This window comes from Cetorhinus maximus, chromosome 20, assembly GCF_964194155.1.
Source record: "Cetorhinus maximus chromosome 20, sCetMax3.hap1.1, whole genome shotgun sequence".
In the NCBI taxonomy this organism is placed as follows: Eukaryota; Metazoa; Chordata; class Chondrichthyes; order Lamniformes; family Cetorhinidae; genus Cetorhinus; species Cetorhinus maximus.
Window position 1 is genome coordinate 93509249 of NC_135898.1, and position 25965 is coordinate 93535213.

General features: G+C 42.6%; 1 protein-coding gene across 1 annotated transcript in view; it reads right to left on the reverse strand.

Moving 5' to 3' along the window:
* Window positions 1–25965, reverse strand: part of cusr (Copper-only SOD repeat protein) — a 195286-nt gene that overhangs the window by 56058 nt on the left and 113263 nt on the right. Inside the window, exon 6 of the mRNA XM_078565163.1 lies at window positions 6603–6744. Within this exon, the coding sequence (XP_078421289.1) occupies window positions 6603–6744 (142 nt within the window). The remainder of the gene's footprint in view (window positions 1–6602; window positions 6745–25965) is intronic.

A 25965-nucleotide genomic window follows, 5' to 3' on the forward strand; every position in this document is an offset into this window, starting at 1 on the left:
AAAGGCAAAATACATGGCTGTGGTGCTAAAGGTGAGGTGCAAAATGAGTACTTTACAATGAAGAGGACTTAGTGAAAATTACTGTAAACTAGGAACTTGTCAGGATACTGAATGAAATAAACATAGGTAAAGAGAAGATACTAGCATGACTGGCAGACTTTCTCTGACATTACTTGTTACTTTGCCAAGTTTTTAATATCTCATACTCTGCAGAGATTTACCTTTTCTGTGCATGCTTCGTTTGGGTTTTGGTGGGGGGTTGGGGGGGAGGATTGTGTGTGTGTTATTTTTGCATTAGTGGGTAGTTGGACATATTTGTGCATTTTAAAATTTCTGCATATTTACTTGGGTGACATTTAGCAATAAAACTAACCCTTTAGAAATATAGGACTGAGGAGCAGGAATAGGCCATTCGGCCCCTTGAACTACCCTCCACTGCTTTGTGGGGAAGAGAATTCCAAAAGCTAATGACCCTCTGAAAGAAAACATTTCTCCTCATCTCCATCTTAAAAGGGAGATCTCTTCTTCTTAAACTATGTGTCCTAGTTCTAGTTTCCCCCACAAGACGAAACACCCTCCTGTTATCCACTCTGTCAAGCCGCCTCAGAATCTTGTACATTTCAATAAAATTATTGAAATTCTTCTAAATTATTTCTTCTAAACTCCAATGGGTAAAGACCAACATGCTCAACCTTTCTTCATAAGATAAGGCCTTGAACCCAGGAATGAGTCAAGTGAACCTTCTCTGAACTGCTTCTAATACAATTATATCCTTTTTCAAATAAGGAGACCAAACTGTACACAGTACTTAAGATGTGGTCTTGCCAAGGCCCCGTACAACTGCAGTAAAACTTCCCCACTGTTTATATTCCATTCCCCTTGCAATAAATGCCCACATGTCATTTGCCTTCCTAATAACTTGCTGAACCTGCATACTAAGTTTTGTACTTGTTAACTTAAGGAATCCAGCTGGCTTATTTCTTGCACTGAGCTCTAAACAGTTAAATATATATATAAGCAGGTAGCATGCAATTGGGTGTATTTTATAGATCCCCAAATAGTAGGAAGAAGATAGAGGAGCAGATCTGCAAAGAAATTACTAACAGGTGCAAGAACTACAGAGTTGTGATAATGGTAAACTTTAACTACCCCAGTTTTGAATAGGGAGAACTTTTCTAAACTGTGTTGAGGTGGGTTTTTTTTTCATCGGTATGAGGAAGGAAACTTTGCTGGATCTATTTCTGGTGAATAAAATGGGTCAAATAGAGAATGTCACATTGAGGAAGCATTTCAACAATACTGACCACGGTATCATAAGGTTTAGATTAGCTATGAAGCATTCTAGAATAAAAATATTTAACTGAAAGAGGATTCTTTTCAGAAAATTTAGGAGGGATCTGGCCTAGATATATTGCAATCAAAGACTGGCAAGCAGAAACAAAATGGAACAATGGGTGGCCCTTCAAAGAGGAGATGGTTTCAGTACAGTCTAGGTACATTCCCACAGGGAGGAAAAGTAAGGCAACTAAAGCCAGAGCTCCCTGGGTGGTGAAGGAATTAGAAAGTAGGATGAAGGAGAAAAAGGGTTAAGATGTTAAGTTGACATATTCCAGAGGAGAATCAGGCTGAATATAAAAATTACAAAGAAATGAAAAAGGAAATAAGGGAGGAAAAGAATCAGTGTTAGAATAAATTAGCAGTTTACATAAAAAGGGAATCTAAAGGGTTGTCAGATGAGAGGTGAGGTTGTTTAGGAGGCAACATGGAAATCTACTGAAAAAGGCAAAATACATGGTTGTGGTGCTAAAGGTGAGGTGCAAAATGAGTACTTTACAATGAAGAGGACTTAGTGAAAATTATTGTAAACTAGGAACTTGTCAGGATACTGAATGAAATAAACATAGATAAAGAGAAGATACTAGCAAGACTGGCAGTACTCAAAGTGGATAAGGTACCTGGGCCAGATGGGATGCATGCTAACTTACTGGAAGGAAGTGAAGTTAGAAATTATGGGCAGGATTTTACGTGTTGGCAAGCGGGGGCAGGGCCCACTCGCCGATGCGTAAAATGATGTGCGGTGACGTCGGGGGAACTCTCAACGTCACCGCGCCCCATTTAAATTTTCAGGAAAGAAGAAATTTTCAGCGAAATCAGCTGCTCGCCCGCCGACCTGTCAATGGCCAATTGACGCCATTGACAGAGCCAATTAACTAATTAATGGACCTGCCCAGCCAAACTTATGGTTGGCAGGCAGGCCAGGAGCCCCGGCGCAAACTAGGAAATGCATGAAACCTCATCCACGGGCGGGATGAGGTTTCATGTAGGTTTTTAAAAATTTTAATAAAGGTTTTGTAAAAATTATGGACATGTCCCAACTCATGTGACATTGTCCACTTCTGTGCAGACGTCACGCTAGGCGGGCCTTAATTGGCCCGCCCACGTAAAATGGTGTCGCGCCCCCGATCGGGGGTGCTGATCGGAAGCTCGCCTGTACATGCCCGCCTTTCAATTCCCCACCCCCCCCCCACCCCACCGATGGGGGGCAAAATTCAGCGCTATGGAAGTGCTGGTCAGAGTCTTCAAACCCTTCTTAGATTTAGGGATGGTTCCAGAGGACTGGTGGATTGCAAAATGTTACATCCTTGTTCACAAAAAAACGGGAGGATAAACCCGACAATTATAGGCCAGTTGGTTTAAAATCAGTGATGGGGAAGCTTTTAGAAACAATAATCTGGGAGAAAATTAATAGCCATACAGACAAACATGGACTAATAAAGGAGAACCAGCTTGGATTTGTTAAGGGAAAATTATGTTTGACTAACTTGCATGAGTTTTTGATGAGAGAACAAAGAAGGTGGATTGAGAGCATTGAGTTTCTGTGCGTAGATTTTCAAAACCTATTTGATAAAGTTCCACATATTAGGCTTGTTAGCAAAATTGATGTCCATGGATAAAAGGAACAGTGGCAGCATGGGTACAAAATTGGCTGAAGGCTGGAAGACCAATACTTGTGGAGAATGGTTCACTTGGACTGGAGGGAGGTAGACAGTGGTGTTCTCCATGGTTCACTACTATCCTTCTATTATGGATATATATATGTATTAATGATTTGGATTTGGAGGTACAGGTCATTATTTTGAAATCTGCAGATGACACAAAACTTGGAAGTGTATTAAACAGAGTGGAATACAATAACAGACTTTAAGAGGGCTGGTGGAACAGCTGGACAAACGCCAGATGAAATTTAATGCAAGCTATGTGAGGATGAGGAAAGGCAATACAAGTTAAATGGTACAATTTTAAAGGGTATGCAAGAACAGAGCTATCTGGGGGTGTTCATGCACACACCTGGCATGTTATAATTACAATTATGCACAAAAGTGGCAGGACGGGTTAATAAAGCAGTTAATCAAGCATATAGGATCCAGAGATTTAAAGCCTTAGCACCGGATTTACCCTACCAACGCAGTAGCTTGAGTTGGGAATTTCCTGACTCAGCCATCCCACCTCAGTTTAAAGTGCCTCGTTGGACCCAATTTTCACTCTGTGGAGGTGGGCGGGATAGAGTTGGGCCCACCGACCCCAGAAGCAGATTCTAGGTGGCCACGGAGCTGGTAACTGCCGAGGTGATCTGGTTAGAAGGCCAACCTCGGTTCTCTGGGACTTTGTTCCAGTTATTTTAGAAGCTGTCAGGCTCTATAGCCCTCCCCCTCACTCCCCCATTTGACCCTCCATGCCAACTCATGCCCCATCCATCTACTGCACGAATAGGGGAAAAGAGTGGGGGATTGGGACAAACTGTCTGCCCTCTGAAATAATAGGCACATACTTGATCAGCCATTTGTTATCACTCTGTGTTGCACTATATTATGATTCCACTATTCCATGAACATTCCATTAGCCTTTTTGACTTTTTTGAATCTGTCCATTACTGTTTAGTGTTTGTGCACAAATCTCTTTGCTCTTCCTGGTTCTTAGTTTCCAACCATTTAGAAAAGACTCTGATTTGTTATTCTTGGATCCAAAGTGGATGACACCACCCTTCCCCATGTTAAACTTCATCTACTACAGTTTTGACCAATCACTTTATCTATGTCCCTTATGTCCCTCCTGCTCTCACCTGCACTACATTGCTTCCTAATTTAATGTCATCCGCAACTTTGATACACAACTAATGAAAGGTCATTAACTCTCTCTTTCCGTAGTTGCTGTGCGACCTGCTGAGTATTTCCAGCACTTGCCGTTATTTTTTGATAAACAACTCGCTGGCCTAAAAATTGCTAAATGCTGTCCTTTGGGGAGTGGAGTTGAGATTTGCGATCTGCCGACACCCATTGAGGTGGAGATAGGCAGCCTATAAATTCCATACTGCTATCTCATTTGCCTGATCGTAATGTAGGGCCGAGGGTCTCCCAAGCTACTGGCTGACTCTGTGCTAATGTTCTCTTCTTCAAGGCAATCTGTCCCTCTTAAAAGGAAGCTGTATTGGCTTAGAGGAGGCTGCTGAATACAATGGTCACAATTGTAAACAAAGAAAATGGATCACCAGGTCAGAAAGAGGGTTCTAAGGTCACTGATGCAGTGCTGGCCTTATTGGTGGAGGTGGAGAAGAGGTGAGACCATGTTTCTGAAGGTGGAGGTTAGGAAGTCCTTAAGGATCAGCTTCAAAGGGGTTGAGAGCAGGTGGCTAATTTCTGACGTCTGGCCTCAAGGACCTGACAGCAGGATGTGCAACAAGATGTCTAATAATTTCATGTTGGTGGTCAAGGTAAGTGAGTGCTCAATGCACCACATTCCCAACACTCACCCAGCAATGGTTCCTAGCACTCAGGACTCATGCATAATTTACAGATGCTCAGTCTCATTCTCACATGACTCTCAATGCTTCCCACCTCACACCCAGCTCTTGTTGCCTCCACACATACCTCCAGCTATTCAGCTATGGCAAGTACATCACCCAAACCCAGTGCTCCACAGTCACTGACATTCTGCTGTCTCTCTTGCAGAACAGAAAAAGGATGGGAAAGATGTATTTTGGACTGGAGGAAGGTTTGCAGTGGAGTTCTGCAAGGGTCAGTGTTAGGACCCTTGCTTTTCCTGATATATATATCAATTATCTAGACCTTGGTGTACAATGCACAATTACAAAATTTGCAGCTGATACAAAACTTGGAAGCATTGTGAGCTGTGAGAAAGATAGTGTATAATTTCAGAGGGGCAAAGACAAATTGGTAGAATGGATGGAGAAGTGGCAGATGAAATCCAACATAGAGAAACGTAAAGTGATTCATTTTGGTAGGAAGCACAACATAAAATATAGGGTACAATTCTAAAGGGGGTGCAGGAGCAGAGGGACCTGGGTGTATATGTGCACAAGTCATTAAAGGTGGCAGAACAGATTGGGAGAGCAGTTAATAAAGCATAATCCTAGGCTTTATTGGTAAGGGCATAGAGTACAGTTTATACTAAATTTGTATAAAACACTGGTTCAGCCTCAACTAGAGTATTGCACCCAGTTCTGGACACCACACTTTAGGAAGGATATGAAGGCATTAGAAAGAGTGCAGAAAAGGTTCACAAGAATGATCTCAGGGATGAGGAACTTCAATTATGAAGATAGATTGGAGAAGTTGGAACTGTTTGCCTTGGAGAAGAGAAGGCTGAGAGGAAATTTGATAGAGGTACTCAAAATCATGAGGGGTCTGGACAGACTAGATAGGGAAAAACTGTTCCCAATGTGAAATGATCAAGAATGAGAAGGCACAAATTTAAGGCAAATGGCAAAAGAACCAGTGGAGATATGAGGAGAAACTTTTTTCATGCAGCGAGTAGTTAAGATCTGGAATGTGCTGCCTGAGAGTGTAGTGGAGGAAGGTTCAATCAAGGTATTCAAGAGGGAATATTAGCTGCAAAGGAAGAATGTGCAGGGTTACCGGGAGAAAGTGGGGGAATAGCATTGCTCATTTGGAGAGCCAATGTAGACATGACGGGCCAATTAAATGGCCTCCTTCCCTGTTGTAAAAATTCTGTGATTCTGTGATACTTCCAGAAACTTTGCAGAAGCATAAGTTATTCAAAATTACCTCACCCGCAAGTTGGGTGCTTGATCCTTTAAATGCCTGTAACACTATTGCTGGGGCCCTCTTACAGCTGAACGCTTGCTCTTTGGTGAGTGACAAGCAAATTCATTGAATGGATCTGCAACCAGGTTTGGAAAATGAGCATCATGTCAGCCAGCAGAGCTATGTGACCTCATGATAGCACCACCTCAGCTGCCTATGGGACACCTGCACGTGTGCCCCTTGCAGCATGGTACGCCATGTGGACAGAACCAGAAGCAGCAGGCAGGGCAGTGCCCAGAAGAGGGTTTGGCTTCCATAGTGCTGTCTTCAGTGGCACTATGGATCTGAATTTCACACCCTCTATTCCTCCATACAAGTCATCAATAAATAAGTGTACCAGCTACATTTTGCAAAATAAAAGCATGCATTACAAGTATAAAATATTTAGATGTCTAAAAACAAACAAAATATTTCCCAGCTTGCACACTTGAATGTTAGTATATTAGGAAACATACGTCCACACATTTGGCATAAACCTACCAGTAAAATCTCCGTAAAGTGGCAGATGGATGTCATTCATCAAATGTCTCTTCCCAAGACTAAGAAGGCCCTGTTTGGATTCTAGGTCTCCCACTTCGCAACGCAAAGGATAGGCTGAAGAACAACTGAACTGGTAGTTGGCCTGCAAAATAAATGAAAATAATAAATTCTTGGTCAATTAGTTTCCAATGGTGCCCGGTGATCTAGGATTAAAACACTGCTGGTAGCTTATTGACCTGCTTTTAATTGATAAATCTGAATATGGAAACTGTTTATATTTCTATGTTTTGAAGCATCATCATCTCGTACAGTCACAGTGATATCATGTCACCTACCATGCATGGGCATTTATCTTCCGGTATTACACAAGGATCTAGAAATTCTGACGCATCCATAAACTGTATACCTGAACAGTGAGGCCCGAGGCTCACCTGATGTTGGGCCTCAGTTCAACAGAACTGGCGAGATGCACACAACTGTCAGCAAAGCATAATTGAGGAAGCGGAGCGGCCAGGTATGAAAGGGTGTTGTGGGGAAAAGGTGACCAGAGGAGCAATTGATGGAAATTGGGGGCAACCCACTTTCTTTTAATGCGGAGTTGAGAGAAGCAAGATCCATTTTCAGGTTAAGTATATTTCCTGTTAAGCCACTTGCAGACCTGATTTTACTGAGTGCAGTGGTCCCTCAGGGCAAACTGAGATTGTGTTGGGGACCCCAAATAGGCATTAATCCATTTATCTGCACATGAAAAAGTAGTAGCAGTTTGGAAATAATCATTGGAATTAACGGCAGAGGAAATATTTGGGTTAAAACCTGTAATTTGTTTCACACAGAATTCATACATAGGCAACTGAGGTAATGGCCCCTGCTGCCTGAAAAACTTCAAACTGCCAATCTCAGGTTAATGACATTATCATCAATAAAATGTAATAAGAAAGCTTTATTTCTTTTGTTTTTCAATAGAGAGCAATTATTCGCACTGTAATTCTCCTTTCCCAGATCCCACTGGTAGAACTAGATTTGACAGAAATACATAAATGCAAGGCACTCTTTTTTTTATTTGCACCAAGCTTGAGAAATGTGGAAAACTTTATCTCTTTAGCACCTGTGACTCATGCTGTGCTGACATCACTCAGTGATTACTCTGAAGTAAAGTGCTACTACTGACATTTTTTTATCCAATTGTAATCGGATGCAGGCATTGGTTGTCATTAATGATTTCCTTTAGTTTCCTGCTGCACAACTTTTCCAAAAAACAGTTCAGTAAAATTCTAACACAGTGTACCATTTCCCACTGAAAAACAGGAAAGTGACACTCAACTTCAGTATGTTTTGTTTCAGGACCTTGCCAAAACTATTACTCAGAAAGAAGTGTTGTCTGTTTCCTTGTATAAATTACTGCTTTTGCCGAGCATTTGTTGACATTAAAAAGTTCATAGAGTTGATTCTGTGTGATGTCAAGAGCAAGATACATAGCAGATGGAATCCACAGAGTGCTTAATAGACTATAACAGGAAAATGTATGCTTCCTTATCTGCAAAACAAAAGCATCCGATCCCAGTTCAAGAACTGCACAAACATTAGAGATGGAATTTTGTAATAGAATATCAGAGTCACTGAGTATCATAAACCATATACTAATCTTCTGCGGGAATAATAATGATAGCAATGTTATGCTATATCACAGTTTGATTATGTTGTAGCAGAATATAATGCAAAGCTATAACAATAGAACAGTAATAATGATATAATGATCTCCATTAACAAATAAAGGCAAAGATAAGGAGCAGGATTTTGCATGGTGGGGGGGAAGGTAGTAACAGTCCACAATTTTTGCCCAAAGTTGAGAGCTAATTGGCTGGAGAGTGGGTTTGGCAGCCAATTAGTGGCAGGGGGCACAGGATGGAAGAGGGGCTCTTAAAATGCGGTCCTGATTTAAAGGTCTTTACTGTGGCAACTGTGATGCATTGGAATGGAAGACCGAAGTCTGCAGGAGGAGTGGCAGCGGTTTGGCATCCATGGCAGTGCTAACCACGGTTTACCGATGCTCTTGGAGGCTGTACACAAGAGGCAAGGAGGAGGCCACCCAATGAAACAAAGCAGGCCTGGCAGAAGGTAGCAGAATGTATCAGAATACGGTGAATAGTGTTGTTCCGGGTGCAGTACTGCAAAAGGTTTAATGACGTTCTTTGCTCTGGCAAGGTGGGTGCCACATGACACCCAGACGACAGACCTGTAGGTTTGCAGCCTCCAGCATACAACCCAGCTGGGTCAGCCTGAGGACGCATGGAGCTCCTGAACATGGGAGAGATGTGCACCTAGGGTAATTAATGACCCATCAGCAAGGCTTAGAGCCTCAGTGCCATTGCGAACCTTGCAGCACGCAGACCTGCTGCATGTATAGCACTGAAGTGAAATGTGCCTGGATCAGATGCACCCTGGCCTGCACTGGAGTGCTGCTTTGGGTGCATTAGAGTGCTTAGGATGGAGTTTGGTGAGTGAGGGAGCTGGCTCTTGCTTTGCTACAGGGGAAGATAATGATTGGTGAGTAAGTTATTCTAATTTAATGGATCGGGCAGAATTTTGCTGTCGGCGAACAGGGGGCAGGGCCCACTCGCCAACGCGTAAAATGATGCGGGATGACATCGGGGGGAACCATCCTGCCCCATTTAAATTTTCAGGAAGGTGGGCCCGCAGCAAAATCAGCTGCACACCCACCGACCTGTCAATGGCCACTTGAGGCCATTGACAGGATCAATTATACAATTAAAGGACCTGCCTGTCCAATCTTAAGGTTGGCGGGCAGGCCAAGAGCCCCGGCGGCAAATAGAGAAAACATGAAACCTCATCCACCGGCTGCATGAGGTTTCACGTAGGGTTTAAAAAAGTTTAATAAACTTATTATGTAAATTATGAACATGTCCCAGGGGGACATGTTGAGGAATTTTTTTTTTCTATTTTTAATATTTTCAAAAGTGTCAGCGATCTCCCTGAGGCAGCACTTAGCCTCAGGGACATGTGCGCTCTTTCATGCGCATGTGCGAAAGAGCGCACTCTTGCTTTTGATGGGAATTCCCCCCAACCCGCACAGGAAGCGCATAGCCTTAATTGGCCTGCCCACGTAAAATGGCGGCGGGGCCCGCTTCTCCGGCAGGGATCGGCTCCCCGCCCACCGGAGATTGGGTCGGGCCCACCCGCCCGACAGGCAGAAAGTTCTGCCCATAGTTTTTAAGTTACGGTATGGCAGGTCAGCTTGGCTGAGTGGAATATACATTCAGCGGTATGTGGGAAGTTATGGACGCACCATGTGTCCTGGATGAGCACATTTGTAGAAAGTGTCACTGGCTACAGAAGCTTGAGCTTCAGGTTTCAGAACTCCAGCGGTGGCTGGAGTCACTCTTATGCACCCATGAGGCAAAGAACTACATGAATAGCACATTTAGGGAGGTGGTCACACCACAGGTCTAGAGCATACAGTTTGAGAGGGAATGGATGACCGCCAGGCAGTTTAAGAGAACTGGGCAAGTAGTGCAAGAGTCCCCTGCTTCTTGAGTGTTGTTGAAGCTAGTTCAGTTCAGTTTCTGGTCAATGGTAACCCCCCCAGGATGTTGATAGAGGGGTATTCAGTGATGGTAATGCAATTGAACATCAAGAGGCAATAGTTAGATTCTCTCTTGTTGAAGATGGCCATTGCCTGGCACTTGTGTGACGCGAATGTTCTTTGCCACTTATCAGCCTAAGCTGGATATTGCCGAGGTCTTGCTGCATCTGCACATGGACTGCTTCAGTATCTGAGGAGTCACGAATGATGCTGAACATTGTGCAATCATCAGTGAAAATCCCCACTTCTGACCTTATGATGGAAGGAAAGTCATTGATGAAACAGCTGAAGATGGTTGGGCCAAGGACACTACCCTGAGGAACTCCTGCAGTGATGTCCTGGAGCTGAGATGATTGACCTCCAACAACCACAACCATATTCCTTTGTGTTAAATATGACTCCAACCAGTGGAGAGTTTTCCCCCTGATTCCAATTGACTCCAGTTTTGCTAGGGCTCCTTGATGCCACACTTGGTCAAGTGCAGCCCTGATATCAAGGGCAGTCACTCTCACCTAACCTCAGGAGTTCAGCTCTTTTGTCCATGTTTGAACCAAGGCTGTAATGAGGTCAGGAGCTGAGCGGTCCTAGCCACTGCATTGGTGAGCAGGTTGTTGTTAAGCAAGTGCCGCTTGATAGCACTGTTGATGACCCCTTCTATTACTTTACTGATGATCGAGAATCGACTGATGGAGCGGTAATTGGCTGGGTTGGATTTGTCCTGATTTTTGTGTACAGGACATACCTGGGCAATCTTCCACGTTCTGGGGTAGATGCCAGTGTTGTAACTGTACTGGAACAGCTTGGCTCGGGGCGCAGAAAGTTCTGGAGCATGTCTTCAGTACGATTATTGGAACAGTATCTGGGCCCATAGCCTTTGCAGTATCCAGTGCCTTCAGCCGTTTCTTGATATCACGTGGAGTGAATCAAATTTGCTGAATACTGGCATCTCTGATGCTGGGGATCCCTGCAGGAGGCTGAGATGGATCATTCACTCGGCACTCCTGGCTGAAGATTATTGCAAATCCTTCAGCCTTGTCTTTTGCACTGATGTGCTGAGCTCCTCCATCATTGAGGATGGGCATATTTGTGGAGCCTCCTCCTCCAGTGAGTTGTTTTATTGTCCACCACCATTCACGACTGGATGTGGCAGGACTGCAGAGCTTGGATCTGATCCGTTGGTTGTGGAATCGCTTAGCTCTGTCCATCGCTTGCTGCTTATGCTATTTGGCCTGCAAGTAGTCCTGTGTTGTAGCTTCACCAGGTTGATGCCTCATTTTTAGGTATGCCTAGTGCTTCTCCTGGCATGGCATTCTGTACTCTTCATTGAACCAGGATTGATCCCCTGGCTGGTGGTAATGGTAGAGTGGGGGATACGTCAGGTCATGAGGTTACAGATTGTGGTTGAGTACAATTCTGCTGCTGCTGATGGCCCATAGCACCTCATGGTTGCCCAGTCTTGAGCTGCTAAATCTGTTCGAAATCTATCCCGGTTAGCACGGTGGTAGTGCCACATAACACAATCGAGGTTATCCTCAATGTGAAGATGGGACTTCGTCTCCACAAGGACAGTGCTGTGGTCACTCCTAACGATACTGTCATGGACAGATGCATCTGCGTCAGGCAGGTTGGTAAGGATTAGGTCAAATATGCTTTTCCCTCTTGTTGGTTCCCTCCCACCTACCACAGGCTCAGTCTAGCAGCTAAGCCCTTTAGGACTTGGCCAGCTCTGTCTGTAGTGCTACTGAGTCACCCTTGGTTATGGACATTGAAGTCCCCCACTTCACTGCTTCCTCCAGGTGGTGTTCAACATGGAGGAGTACTGATTCATCAGCTGAGGGGCATTGGAATGGTAATCGGCAGGAGGCTTCCCCGCCCATGTTTGACTTGACAACATGAGACTTCATGGGGTCCAGAGTTGATGTTGAGGACTCCTGGGGAACTCCCTCCTACTGTATTCTACTGCCACCACCTCTGCTGGGTCTGTCCTGCTGGTGGGACAGGACATACCCAAGGATGGTGATGGTGGTGCCTGAGACATTATCTGTAAGGTACGATTCCTTGAGTATGACCATGTCAGGCTGTTGCTTGACTAGTCTGAGACAGCTCCCTCAATTTTTGACACAAGCCTCCAGATGTTAGTAAGGAGGTCTTTGCATGGTCAACAGGGCTGACTTTACCATTGTCTTTACCGATGTTCAGGTCGATGCTGGGTGGTCCATCCAGTTTCATTCCTTTTTATTGGCTTTTTAGCAGTTTGATACAACTGAGTGGCTTGCTAGGCCATTTCAGAGGGCAGTTAAGAGTCAACCACATTGCTTTGGGTCTGGAGTCTCATGTAGGCCAGACCAGGTAAGGACAACAGATTTCCTCCCCTAAAGAGGATTAGTGAACCAGATGGGTTTTTACAACAATTGACAATGGCTTCATGGTCATCATTAGACTTTATATTGAATTGAAATTTCACCATTTGCCATGGAGGGATTCAAACCCAGGCCCCCAGAACATTACCCTGGGTGTAGTCCAGTGACAATACCACTCTGCCACCGCCTCCCCGCTAATGTGTCAGTGGAATTCCCAAGCCTGGTTGTGAAAAAGTCACTGAGTTGCTTTGGTGGACACTGTTTATTGCTCGTCACACAGCTCACTTCTCCACTCTAATACCAGACACCCAGTGCTGGCTAACTGGTCTTTATATACACATTTAAGTACAATTAACTAAACAGTACCCAACACCCGCTCACCTTATTACCTTAAACTACTGGGTTTTAGTATCCATTAACAAAACCTATTCGATATTGACAGATTCCCCTCCTTTCTTTAAATTAAATTTGCAAACAAACTATTCAGAAGAAAAAATACAAAATGATAATACGTTATCTTATTATACAATCAATCTTTAAACGTATTCCATATTCTCCAATACCACCCCCCAACCACGTCTTGAAAACAAAAAAAAAATTCATAAGGTTACAACAAGAAAGGCCACAAGGCATCCCTTTTCGAGGACATCTAATAATTGCTTTGGGCAAGCAGTTCTTCTTGTGAAACAACCTGACAACTGGTGACAAAAACAGAAAGTGCTGGAAAAACAGAGCTCTGAAGAAATCATATGGACTCAGAATGTTAACTCTGTCTTTCTCTCCACAGATGCTGTTAGACCTGCTGAGCTTTTCCAGCATTTTCTGTTCTTGTTTCAGATTTCCAGCATCCGCAGTATTTTGCTTTTATCTTAGTGACAACTGGTGACTTGCATCGACCCATTTTATTTTTGAAATCTCCTTCATTTCCAACATCTCTTTTATACTCGTGAGATCAATCCTCAACCTCTTTTCCATAACACTCTTTGTAGAACGGACATTGTCCCAGAGCAAACGGTTATCTATATAGCAGACAAGGTACCAGAGGATTGGAGGTCTACGAACATTGTACCAACGTACCAACATTTCTTTGGTAGATAAGTCATCAGGGCCAGATGGATTGTATCCCAGGTTCTTAAAGGAAGCCAGGGAGGAAATAGCGGATGCTCTGATGTATCATTTTCCAATCCTCATTAAATACAGGCGAAGTACCAGACAACTGGTACTACGAACATTGTACCAATATTTAAAAAGGATATGAGGGATAGGCCAGAAAATTATAGGCCGGTCAGTCTGACTTCAGCGGTGGGCAAATTATTAGAATCAATTCTGAGAGACAGGATAAACAGTCACTTAAAAAGGCTCGGATTGATCAGGGATAGTCAGCATGGTTCTGTTAGAGGAAGATCATGCCTTACTAACTTAATAGAATTTTTTGAGGAAGTAAAAAGGAGAATTGGTGTGGGTAGTGAGTGGATGTCATCTACATGGATTTTAGTAAGGCATTTGACAAGGTCTCACTTGGCAGACTGGTCAGAAAATTGAAATCCCATGGGATACAGGCGACATGAGGAAGAACATTTTCACCCAGAGGGTGGTGGGCGTCTGGAATTCACTGCCTAAATTGGTGGTTGAGGCTGAAACGCTCAACTCATTTAAAAGGTACCTGGATCTGCACCTGAAATGCTGTAACCTACAAAGCTATAGACCAGGTGCTGGGAAGCGGGATTAAAAATGAGCAGCAAATTTCTTTGTTTCTCTCTTTTTGGCCGGCGCCAACACGATGGGCTGAATGGCCTCTTCCTGCACCGTAACTTTTCTATGGTTCTATGGTTCATTCTATAGGCACATTTTTCCATGGTTGTCCCTAATATAGGAGGTCCTTTAAAACATTCACTAAATACATAGCCATATCTCTCACTTCTCCCAGCGCAAGTGTCTCCACAGCTAAGGTGCTTTTAACTACTCTCTTTATTTTCTTTGATTCCCATGCTAATGGACAACATTTATCGTTTCTCCCCACTAAAACTATACTGAATCCTCCTGCACTCGAATAACCATCGGGAAGGTTAGTATGTGAGGCGTCACCAATAACGACGAACTTCATCCCTTCTAGGTCTCATAGGTCTGGAAATCTGAGCGTACATTCTTCTAAACTTAATTTCGTCAATGTCTTAACTGCTTTTAGCATTTCCCCAACAGAAGCATGCTTCAGCATGGTGCTCAATTCTAATTCACCATAGCACACCTCTGGTCTAATTTGTGTGCATAACCAGTTCAGTTGCCCAATTAAGCTTCTTGATCGATCTGCTTCTTCCTTGGTTGTGGAACCTTCCTTTTGTTAGGGTCTGGCCCGATTTATCAGGATCCTATTGACATTCTCTAGCTAAGACTGTGGAGTTAGGGTTATTCCCAACTTAGTCTGCCTAATGTCCAACCCAATATGTTTAAAAGCTCCTGAAGCCTGACTTCCAATTTTGAATTCCTTTATGATTTTTCCTATCACAAATTACTCAAATGTCACAGCTGCTCTCCACAGGAAATCAGCCACATGCATTACGAAATGCCTGCTAGTTTTTCTTCATAGTTGCAATAAAACATTGCTGGATCTGCTTTTAGCTGAAGATAACCAGCTTTTAATAGGACAGACCTAATGGAAAAATATCATACCCTGGATGCATTGTTTAGCCTGTAAACACACTTGTTCAGCCTCCATAACTTCTCCTCTATATTTCCAGCTTCTTTTGGAGGTTTTATGAATACTTCTCTTTGGAACTGTTCCCTTTGCAAAAATGCTGCTTTGACATCAATGGATTTACATTCCCAGGAGTATGTCACTAACAGTGCAAGGAAAATCCTCAAACTTAATTTTCCTGCTGTTGGGGGTCTACTCTGACTTCCTGGTCACCCAGTTGTTTCTGAAATCCCTGAGCTACAGGTCTGGCTTTAGCCTGTACCATCGGGAAGTACTTTCTCCTTATCTATCCATCTATGGGTTAACGCTGGCTGTCCTTTGTCTGGCAACTCTGTGTAAACACTAAACTCTCTCCAACTGTCAAGTTCTTTTTGTTTCGCCTCCTTTACCAATTTACCATCTAACTTGTTAGTAATCACTAAAGCTTCTCTATCATAGGGGCTCCTATTTCTTGTGTCACTCCTCGCCTATTCTTCGGTCCTTGCTCTTGTTAAATTACGTCCCTCACTAGATCTCCTGTCCTTATCTGAACAACTACTACTCAACCTGTCCCTCCTGCAACTAGACTTCCTTTCACAAGTTCTTGGTCTTTTCCTTGGACTATGATCATCATTAGGCCCATTGTCTGAACTTACAACACGTTTCCTGGCTTTCCACATTTTCACTTCCTTGTGCCAATCCACAGATCTGATAATCTGCCCCTTGTCTTGTACATTCAGCCAGTTTTTGTATTTCCCTGTGGTCTTTCCTGCCCTTCCTACTATGGTGGCTTCCTTCCACTCACTAGCCCCTTCTGGCATATATGCCACCCTAGTTCCAACTTTTGGTAGTTGATCTTTCTGATAAATGGTCCCATCCTGATCTTCACTATCACTTGGTCTACTCTCAGTTAGCCCATTATCTGCCACAATCTGTTGTTCGTACATGCCCGGCATATGTGTGCGCGAAGTGCATGGTGCATCTCCAGTTTCCATCCTCTGTTCAGGTTCCGTCAATGTGTAATCAGTGCCAGTTAGCTGCATGGAATGTACTCTAATAGTTTGGTTACCATGTTGCAAGATTATCATCTTGCCATCAGTGCCTATAACATTTTCCTGGGCCTCCCCATTCTTTCTGCCGTTCTCGTTTATAATACTCATGTTCCCGAGCTTAAAATTCATTTCTAATGGCCTGATTCAATACCTCAAAGCTCTGATTTTTTCTGAAACCTTTGCCTTAATAAATGCTCTCCTACCTGCATGCATGGCATTCAAATACTCTGCAAAATTTGAACCAATGGTAGTCCCCTCCAAAGCCAGGGGACGGTCCTATATTATGGAAGGTATCTTCAGATTCCTGCCATAAACTAATTAATGGGAGCTGTAGCCCCAAACCATCTGAAGCGTATTTTTTGCATATACTGCCCACACTAGAGCAGTTGTCAATTTACAATTCAGTTGATCAGCTAAAATTTTTCAGAGGATTTTGTCAATCACAGCGTGATTTCTCTCACATATCCCATTGCTAAAAGGACTTTATGCTGCTGTGCACATTGCTACAATATTCAAATTTCCACACACACTCCTTAATTCCTCATTGGCAAATTCTCCTCCATTGTCTGTAAAGAATTTAGCTGGTGCTCCCAGCCACGTTCCTACACATTCTTCCATTATTTTAATCAATAATTACTTTTTCTCTTTGCTATAAATTACCATTGACAGACTAAATCTAGTCGCTACATCCACAAAATGTAGAAGAAAAATATTTTTTTTTCTTTCTCCCGTCATTTGAGGCCCATCGCTACGCTTTCATTAAAGTTTCTCGCCAATAGAAGTCCTACTACTGGCTGTGATAGCATTCTACTGCACTGTATACAAATATCACATGTTTCACTAATATCCTCGACAAGTCTCATGTTTTCCTCATCCAGTAGCCCTGCATCCTTCAACAGAATCCGCAACCTAAATTAAGAAGCAGAACCTCAAAGATAATAATCTCTGGATTGTTACCTGAGCCACGTGCAAATTGGCATTGGGCAAATAAGATTAGAGAGATGAATGTGTGGCTCAAAGCCTGGTGTGAGGGAAATGGGTTCCGGCTCGTGGGGCACTAGCACCAACCCTGGGGAAAGTGGGATCTGTACCATTGGGACGGTCTACACCTGAACCGTGCTGGGGCCAGTGTTCTTGCAAGCCGCTTGACTAGGAAAGTAGAGAGGGTTTTAAACAAAGTAGTGGGGGCAAGGGTACAAATTTAGGAAGATGTGGTAAATCAAAGCAAAAGAGAAAGGTATTATTACGGGAAATGGAAAACAAACGGTGACAGAGTAGAGAGTATAAATCTAACAGTAAGTCATCAGATGAGACTAGAGGTTATAAAAAGAATAAAAGGATAAAACTGAAGTCTCTGTATCTGAATGCATGTAGCATTCAAAATAAAACAGATGAACTGAGAGCGCACATAGAAATAAATAAGTATGATTTGATGGCATTATAGAGACATGGCTGCAGGAGGACATGGATTGGGACCTGAATATTAAAGAGTATAGGACATTTAGGAAGGACAGGAAGTAAGGTAAAGATAGAGGGATGGCTCCATTAGTTAGTGATGGTATTAGCACAATAGAGAGGGGTGACCTAAGTTCAGGAACCAGGATGTACAAATGGTTTGGGTAGAGATGAGAAATGGTAAAAGCGAGAAGTCACTTGTGCAGGCCTCCTAATAGTAATTTGTGATGGGATGGAGCATAAAGGAAGAAATACAGGAAGCTTGTCAGAAAGGCACGGCAATAATCATGAGAGATTTTAATCTACATATAGACTGGAAAAGTCAGATAGGCAAATGTAGCCTAGATGAGGAGTTCATAGAATGTTTCCAGGATAGTTTCTTAGAACAACATGTTCTGGATCCAACCAGAGAGCAGGCTATACTAGCCCTGGTATTGTGCAACGAGATGGGATTAATTAATGATCTCATAGTGAAGGTATCCCTAGGTAGCAGCGACCATAATATGCTTGAATTTTACTTTCAGGTTGAGGGAGAGAGGAGTGGGTCCAAGACCATGTTTTTAAACTTAAATAAGAGCAATTATGAGGGCATGAAAACAGAGCTGGCTAAAGCGAACTGGCAAATTAGGTTAAGGGATAGGTGAATAGAGATGCAGCAGCAAACATTTAAGGGGATATTTCAGAATACACAGAATAGATACATTCCAACGAGTAAGAAAAAGTCCAAAGGATGGAAACACCATCCGTGGTTAACGAGGAAGTTTAAAGATAGTATCAAACTTAAAGAAAAAGTACATAACTGTACAACAATAGGTGGAAGGCCAGAAGATTGGACAGAATAAGGAACAGCAAAGGATGACTGAAAGATTAATGAGGGAAAAATTACAGTACGAGAGAAAGCTAAAATATAAAATATAAATATAAAAACAGGTAGTAAGAGTTTCTCTAAATATTTAAAAAGAAATTAGTTAACAAAATGAGCATTGGTCCTATAGAAAGTGAGTCTTGGGAATTGATAATGGAAAACAAGGAAATGGCAGATGAATTGAAGGGGTATTTTCTATCAACCTTCACTATACAAGATACAAGTAACATCCCAGATGCAGCTATAAACCAGGAAATGGAAGGGAGAGAGGAACTCAGGAAAATTACAATCAACAGAGAAGTGGTCCTGAGTAAATTGTTGGAGCTGCGGGCTGACAAGTGCCCAGGTCCTGATGGGCTTCATCCTAGGATTTTAAAAGAAGTGGCTAATGAAATATTTGATGCATTGGCTTTAATTTTTCAAAACTCCCTCGATTCTGGGGAGGTCCCACTTGATTGAAAGATAGCAAATGTAACTCCATTATTCAATAAAGGAGACAGAAAGTGGGAAACTACAGGCCAGTTAGCTTAACATCTATCATAGCAAAAATGTTAGAAGCTATTATTAAAGAGGTTATAGCAGGGCACTTGAATAAGTTCAAGGTAATAAGGCAGAGTCAACATGTTTTTGTGCAAGGCAAATCATGTTTAACCAACTTATTGGAGTTCTTTGAGAAAATAACATATGCTGTGGATAAAGGGGATGTACTGTACTTAGATTTCCAGAAGGCATTTGATAAAGTGCCACATCAAAGGTTATTGCGGAACATAAAAGCTCATGGTATAGAGGGTAATATATTGGCATGGATAGAAGATTGGCTGGCTAACAGGAAGCAGAGAGTAGGCATAAATGGGCCTTTTCAGGTTGGTAAGATGTAACAAGTGGTATCAGTGTGGGACCTCAACTGTTTACAATTTATATAAATGACTTGGATGAAGGGATGGATGGGATGGTTGCCAAATTTGCTAATGACACAAAGATAGATAGGAAGGTAAGTTGTGAAGAGGACATAAGGAGGCTATAAAAAGATATAAATAGGTTAAATGAATGGGCAAAGATCTGGCAAATGGAGTATAATGTGGGAAAATGTGAAATTGTACATTTTGGCAGGAAGAATAAAAAAGAAGCATATTATCTAAATGGTGAGAGTTTGCAGAGCTCTGAGATGCAGAGGGATCTGGGTGTCTTCGTGCATGAATCGCAAAAGGCTAATATGCAGTTACAGCAAGTAATTAGGAAAGCTAATAGGATGTTATCATTTATTGCGCGGGGAATTGAATACAAAAGTAGGGAGGTTATGCTTCAGTTACACAAAGCACTAGTGAGGCCACATCTGGAGTATTGTGTACAGTATTGGTCAACTTATTTAAGGGTGTAAATGCGTTGGAAGCAGTTCAGAGAAGGTTTACCAGACTATTACCTGGAATGGACAGGCTGTCTAATGAGGAAAGGTTGGACAGGCTAGGCTTGTATCCACTGGAGCTTATAAGAGTAAGAGGTGACTTGATTGAAACATATAAGAGCCTGAGGAGACTTGACAGGGAGTATGTGGAGAGGATGCTTCCTCTTGTGAGAGAATCTAGAACTAGGGGTCACTCATTAAAAATAAGGGGTCACCCTTAAAATGGGGATAAGGCAAAAAATTTTCTCTCAGGGGGTAGTGAGTCTTTGGAACTCTCTTCCTGAAAAGGCAGTAGAAGCAGAGTCTTTGAATATTCTTAAGGCAGAGGTGGATAGATTCTTGGTAAGCAAGGGGGTGATAAATTATCAGGGGTAGGTGGGATGCAGATTTGAGGTTATTATCAGATCTTTTTAAATGGCGGAGCAGGCTCGAAGGGCCGAATGGCCTACTCTGCTCCTTGTTCATATGTTCGTACGGCCAGAGGTATGTGCAAGTTGTCAATGTAATTTGGTAATAATTTGTTTCTCATCCTATAAATTATTATCCCCAGCTGTCATTAATACCTCTTTAAGATTCTGTTTAGATATGATAGACCTAAAAAGAATACAATAATGTTTAGACTGTGTAAATTGCAAATCTACAGATCTACCAAAAACAATCACTTTATCATGCTCCATGTCCAACTTCATTTGGTCCTTTTTCATTAAAGGCTTATAACAGTAAAGGTATTTCACTCGATACTACATCAGTACTGATAAAATGATTCAATTTTTCTATTTTACACAGAATTACTATTCTTTTTAGTGATTTCAACATGTTACTATCACTGAACCTGAAACAAGTAGAACTTGCAAATTCTTTACTTTACTTAAAGAATCCATGTAACACTTTAGCCAGTCCACTCCACATACCGTGGATGTACATCCACTATCTAGAACTGCGTGATTGAATGTATCTGAAACTAGGATACTCATTACTGGACTGAAGCTTCTGGTGACCAATATGATTCTTTCTAATTGGACAGTATTGTCCTCCTCACCTTCCATACCTTCCATGTCATGTGCTGTCTTAAAACCCCTGGCTTTTCAGTTTTGGGCAATTCAACATAAAATGATATTTAGAGTCGCATTTGAAGCTCCTGTGGGCCATTCCTTTGTCATTCCTGGGGTTCATCTTCCTGGCTCAGTCCATAGCACCCTCGCCTTTGAATCAGAAGGTTATGGGTTCATGTCCCACTCCCGGAAACCAAGAACTGTGATTGTACTCGAAAGAGTTGCAATCTGTGACTGTTAATAACTCGAAAGAGTTTCCTTCCATAATTGGAGGTGTCAGCTGTGGCTCAGTTCATAGCACCCTCGCCTTTGAATCAGAAGGTTGTGGGTTCATGTCCCACTCCCGGAAACCAAGAACTGTGATTGTACTCGAAAGAGTTGCAATCTGTGACTGTTGATAACTCGAAAGAGTTTCCTTCCATAATTGAGGTGTCAGCTGTGGCTCAGTTCATAGCACCCTCGCCTTTGAATCAGAGGGTTGTGGGTTCATGTCCCACTCCCGGAAACCAAAAACTGTGATTGTACTCGAAAGAGTTGCAATCTGTGACTGTTGGTAACTCGAAAGAGTTTCCTTCCATAATTGCCCAACTCCCACCACCTGTTTTGGCTCCCAAAAGGCTCACTATCCTCATAGTTTTGGTTTGTATTTCTTCTTTCATACAGACATTTGTGCCCTATATACAAACATGCTGCTGGCATTGTATCCTCCATCTTTGGTGTCACTGCTGAACAGCTCATTTGTGCCATAAAATGAATGCTGTCCCAAAAATATTTTTGAGGCTTCGTACATTTATTCCAAAAGTGTACCTCCCTCTTTGAATCTAATTCTGGTTAAAACCAAGAGCATATCCATGTTTAATATCCTAGCACAGTCCAATAATTTAAAGGCAAGTACTAATTTAGGAATTTCCAACTGGAATCAATGCAATCTTGTATATAGTCGGTTAAATCCAAGATATATTCTTCTAAGGAAGAACCATCCACTTTTTAAAATTTATCAAAGTGCAGCCATGCCTCATAGCTATTCAGTAAGTCATCTTTCATATGAATTTTACCCATGAATCTCAAAGGAATGTCCAAACCTTCTTCATTGCCCAGTTCCTGAGCATCTAGTTCCGAGAACATTGTGCAACTGATCTTGCTCCTGGCAGGATGCGAAAGTGACAGAGCCATCCCTTGCTTTCTCTTCCGTGGAGATGTAATCCGCGCCCATACTTTGTTCGATCATAAGATTCCATCTCTCAAAACAGTGGTAGAAAATCAGCATCATCTGCCACCCTATACCTGGTTTCAGTTATCTTTCTTCAAGGAGTCTCCAATTACTGTTTTCTCTCAAAAAAAAGACTCCAATACTAGCCTTTTGTCTGGAAGTAAATCTTAGTCTCGAATCTTCGCTTTCAGGCAACCATCCTCTGCAACCAAATGTCAGGTTGTGAATAAGACACTGGGACTAGGATACTTTGGTGGAGACTATTTACTGCTTATCACAGTCCTTAATTCTCCACTCTAACATCAAACACCCAGTGCTGGCTAACTCTTTATATACACATCTGAGTATAATTAACTAATTAATATCCAACAGCTATTCATCTTATTACCTTAAACTACTGGGTATTTAATATCCATCAACAGAACCTTTTAGATACTAACAAATGGGATTTAATTGGCTAATCATGAAACTTTAAATCTGTATCACTATAACATTTATTGAAATAGCACCCTCACAGAAAAAAAACACTAAAAAACGGTTATTGTAGAACTGTGGATACTAAAGTAAAAAGTGTACAGATGGCATCACTGGAAGTAGTTGCCCACACCAGAATTCAATGTCAAGAAGCAGTCGAAGATCTATACTCAACAAGGGATAACAAGGTTGAATGATGATAATATATCAGGTTCTTTCTAAAGACACAGTTTCTCTAATGGATAACTCACAAACATATCTAGTAGATAAAGAATTCCAGCAGTTTGACTGACTACCAGTCAAAAAACCATTAATTAAAAATCAGGTTACCTGTCACTAATATAAAAGCAAAATACTGCGGATGCTGGACATATGAAATAAAAACAATAAGTGCTGGAAAAACTCAGCAGGTCTGGCAGCATCTGTGAAGAGGGAAATAGAATTAACCTTTCAAGTCCAATATAGCTCTTTTTCACAATAGATGCTGCCGACCTGCTGAGTTTTTCCAGCACATTTTGTTTTTATTACCTATCACTCTTACTTCATTATTCAATTGTGGGAGTTCCATCAATCTTCAATCAGGCATCAGATGACGAGTCACAGAATCACACAGCGCAGAAGAGGCCTGTCGGCCCATCGAGTCTGCACCGACATGTGAGAAACACCTGACCTACCTACCTAATCCCATTTACCAGCACTTGGCCCATAGCCTTGAATGTTATAACGTGCCAAGTGCTCATCCAGGTACTTTTTAAAAGGATGTGAGGCAACCCGCCTCCACCACCCTCCCAGACAGCGCATTCCAAACCGTCACCACCCTCTGAGTAAAAAAAGTTTTTCCTCACATCCCCCTAAACCTCCTGCCCCTCCCCTTGAACTTGTGTCCCCTCGTGACTGACCCTTCAGCTAAGGGGAACAGCTGCTCCCTATCCACCCTGACCATGCCCCTCATAATCTTGTACACCTCGATCAGGTCGTCCTTCAGTCTCCTCTGCTCCAACGAAAACAACCCAAGTCTATCCAACCTCTCGTCATAACTTAAATGTTTCATCCCAGGCAACATCCTGGTGAATCTCCTCTGCACCCCCTCCAGTGCAATCACATCCTTCCTATAATGTGGTGACCAGAACTGCACACACTACTCCAGCTGTGGCCTCACCAAGGTTCTATACAACTACAACATGACCTCCCTACTTTTGTAATCTATGTCTCAATTGATAAAGACAACTGTCTCAAATGTCTTTTTCACCACCCCACTAACATGCCCTTCCGCCTTCAGAGATCTATGGACACGCACGCCAAGGTCCCTTTGTTCCTCAGAACTTCCTAGTGTCATGCCGTTCATTGAATACTCCCCTGACAAATTACTCCTTCCAAAGCGTATCACCTCACGCTTTTCAGGGTTAAATTCCATCTGCCACTTGTCTGCCCATTTGACCATCCCGTCTATATCTTCCTGTAGCCCAAGACACTCAACCTCACTGTTAACCACCTGGCCAATCTTTGTGTCATCCGCAAATTTACTAATCCTACCCCCCACATAGTCATCTATGTCATTTATATAAATTACAAATAATAGGGAACCCAGCACAGATCCCTGTGGTACACCACTGGACACGGGCTTCCAGTCACTAAAGCATCCTTCTGTCATCACCCTCTGTCTCCTACAACTAAGCCAATTTTGAATCCACCTTATCAAATTACCCTGTATCCCATGTGCATTTGCCTTCTTTATAAGTCTCCCATGTGGGACCTTGTCAAAGGCTTTGCTGAAATCCATATAAACTACATCATCTACACACCTGGTCACCTCCTCAAAAAATTCAATCAAATTTGTTAGGCATGACCTCCCTCTGACAAAGCCATGCTGACTATTCCTGATCAAACCTTGCCTCTCCAAGTGAAGATGAATACTCTCCTTCAGAATTTTCTCCAATAGTTTCCCTACCACTGACGTAAGACTCACTGGTCTGTAGTTGCCTGACTTATCTCTGCAACCCTTCTTAAATAGTGGAACCACATTGGAGAACAGCTAGTCTTCTGGCACCTCCCCTGTGGCCAGAGAGGAATTAAAAATTTGGGTCAGAGCCCCTGCAATCTCCTCCCTTGCCTCCCTCAGCAGTCTGGGACACAAATCATCCAGACCTGGAGATTTGTCCACTTTTAAGGCTGCCAACACTTTCACTTGTCACTCCCTATATCAATTTGCTCAAGAACCTCGCAGTCCCTCTCCTCGAGTTCCATACCTTCATCCTCATTCTCTTGGGTGAAGACGGATGTGAAGTATTCGTTCAACACTCTACCAATGTCCTCTGGCTCCACCCATAGATTGCCCCCTTGGTCCCTAATGGGCCCTACTCTTTCCCTGGTTATCTTCTTCCCATTGATATACTTATAGAATATCTTGGGATTTTCCCTACTTTTACCAGCCAGAGCTTCCTCATATCCACCCTTTGCTCTCCTAATTGCTTTCTTAAGCTCCACCCTGCACTTTCTGTACTCCACTAATGCCTCCGCTGATTTGCTCCCCTTGTACATGCTAAAAGCCTCTTTTCCTTCTCATCGTATCCTGAATATCCCTGGTCATCCATGGTTCTCTGGGCTTGTTACTCCTTCCCATCACCCTAGAGGGAACATGTTGAGCCTGTATCCTGCCCATTTCCTTTTTGAATGCCCCCCCCACTGCTCTTCTGTAGATTTCCCCACAAGTTGCTGTTCCCAGTCTACCTTGGCGAGATCCTGCCTTATTTTATTAAAATCCACTCTCCCCCAATCCAAAACATTTTTTTGCAACTTGTCTATTTCTTTGTCCATAACAAGCTTAAACTGTACCGTGTTGTGGTCACTATCACTAGAATGCTCCCCCACCACCACTTTAGCCACCTGTCCGGCTTCATTCTCCAGAATTAGGTCCAGCAATGCACCGTCCCTTGTTGGACTCTCTGCCTATTGACCTAAAAAGTTCTCCTGTACACATGTCAAGAAATCCACTCCACCCCACCCCTTAACACTCTGTCTATCCCAATTAATGTTGGGAAAGTTGAAATCACCTAATATAATTACCCTATTGTTATTGTTTTTACACACATCCGCAAATTGTGCACATATTTGCTCCCCAATTTCCCGCTGACTATCTGGGGGTCTATAATAAACACCTAACAATGTGGTTGCCCCTTTTTTATTCCTAATCACTACCCACAAAGCTTCATTCGATGCCCCCT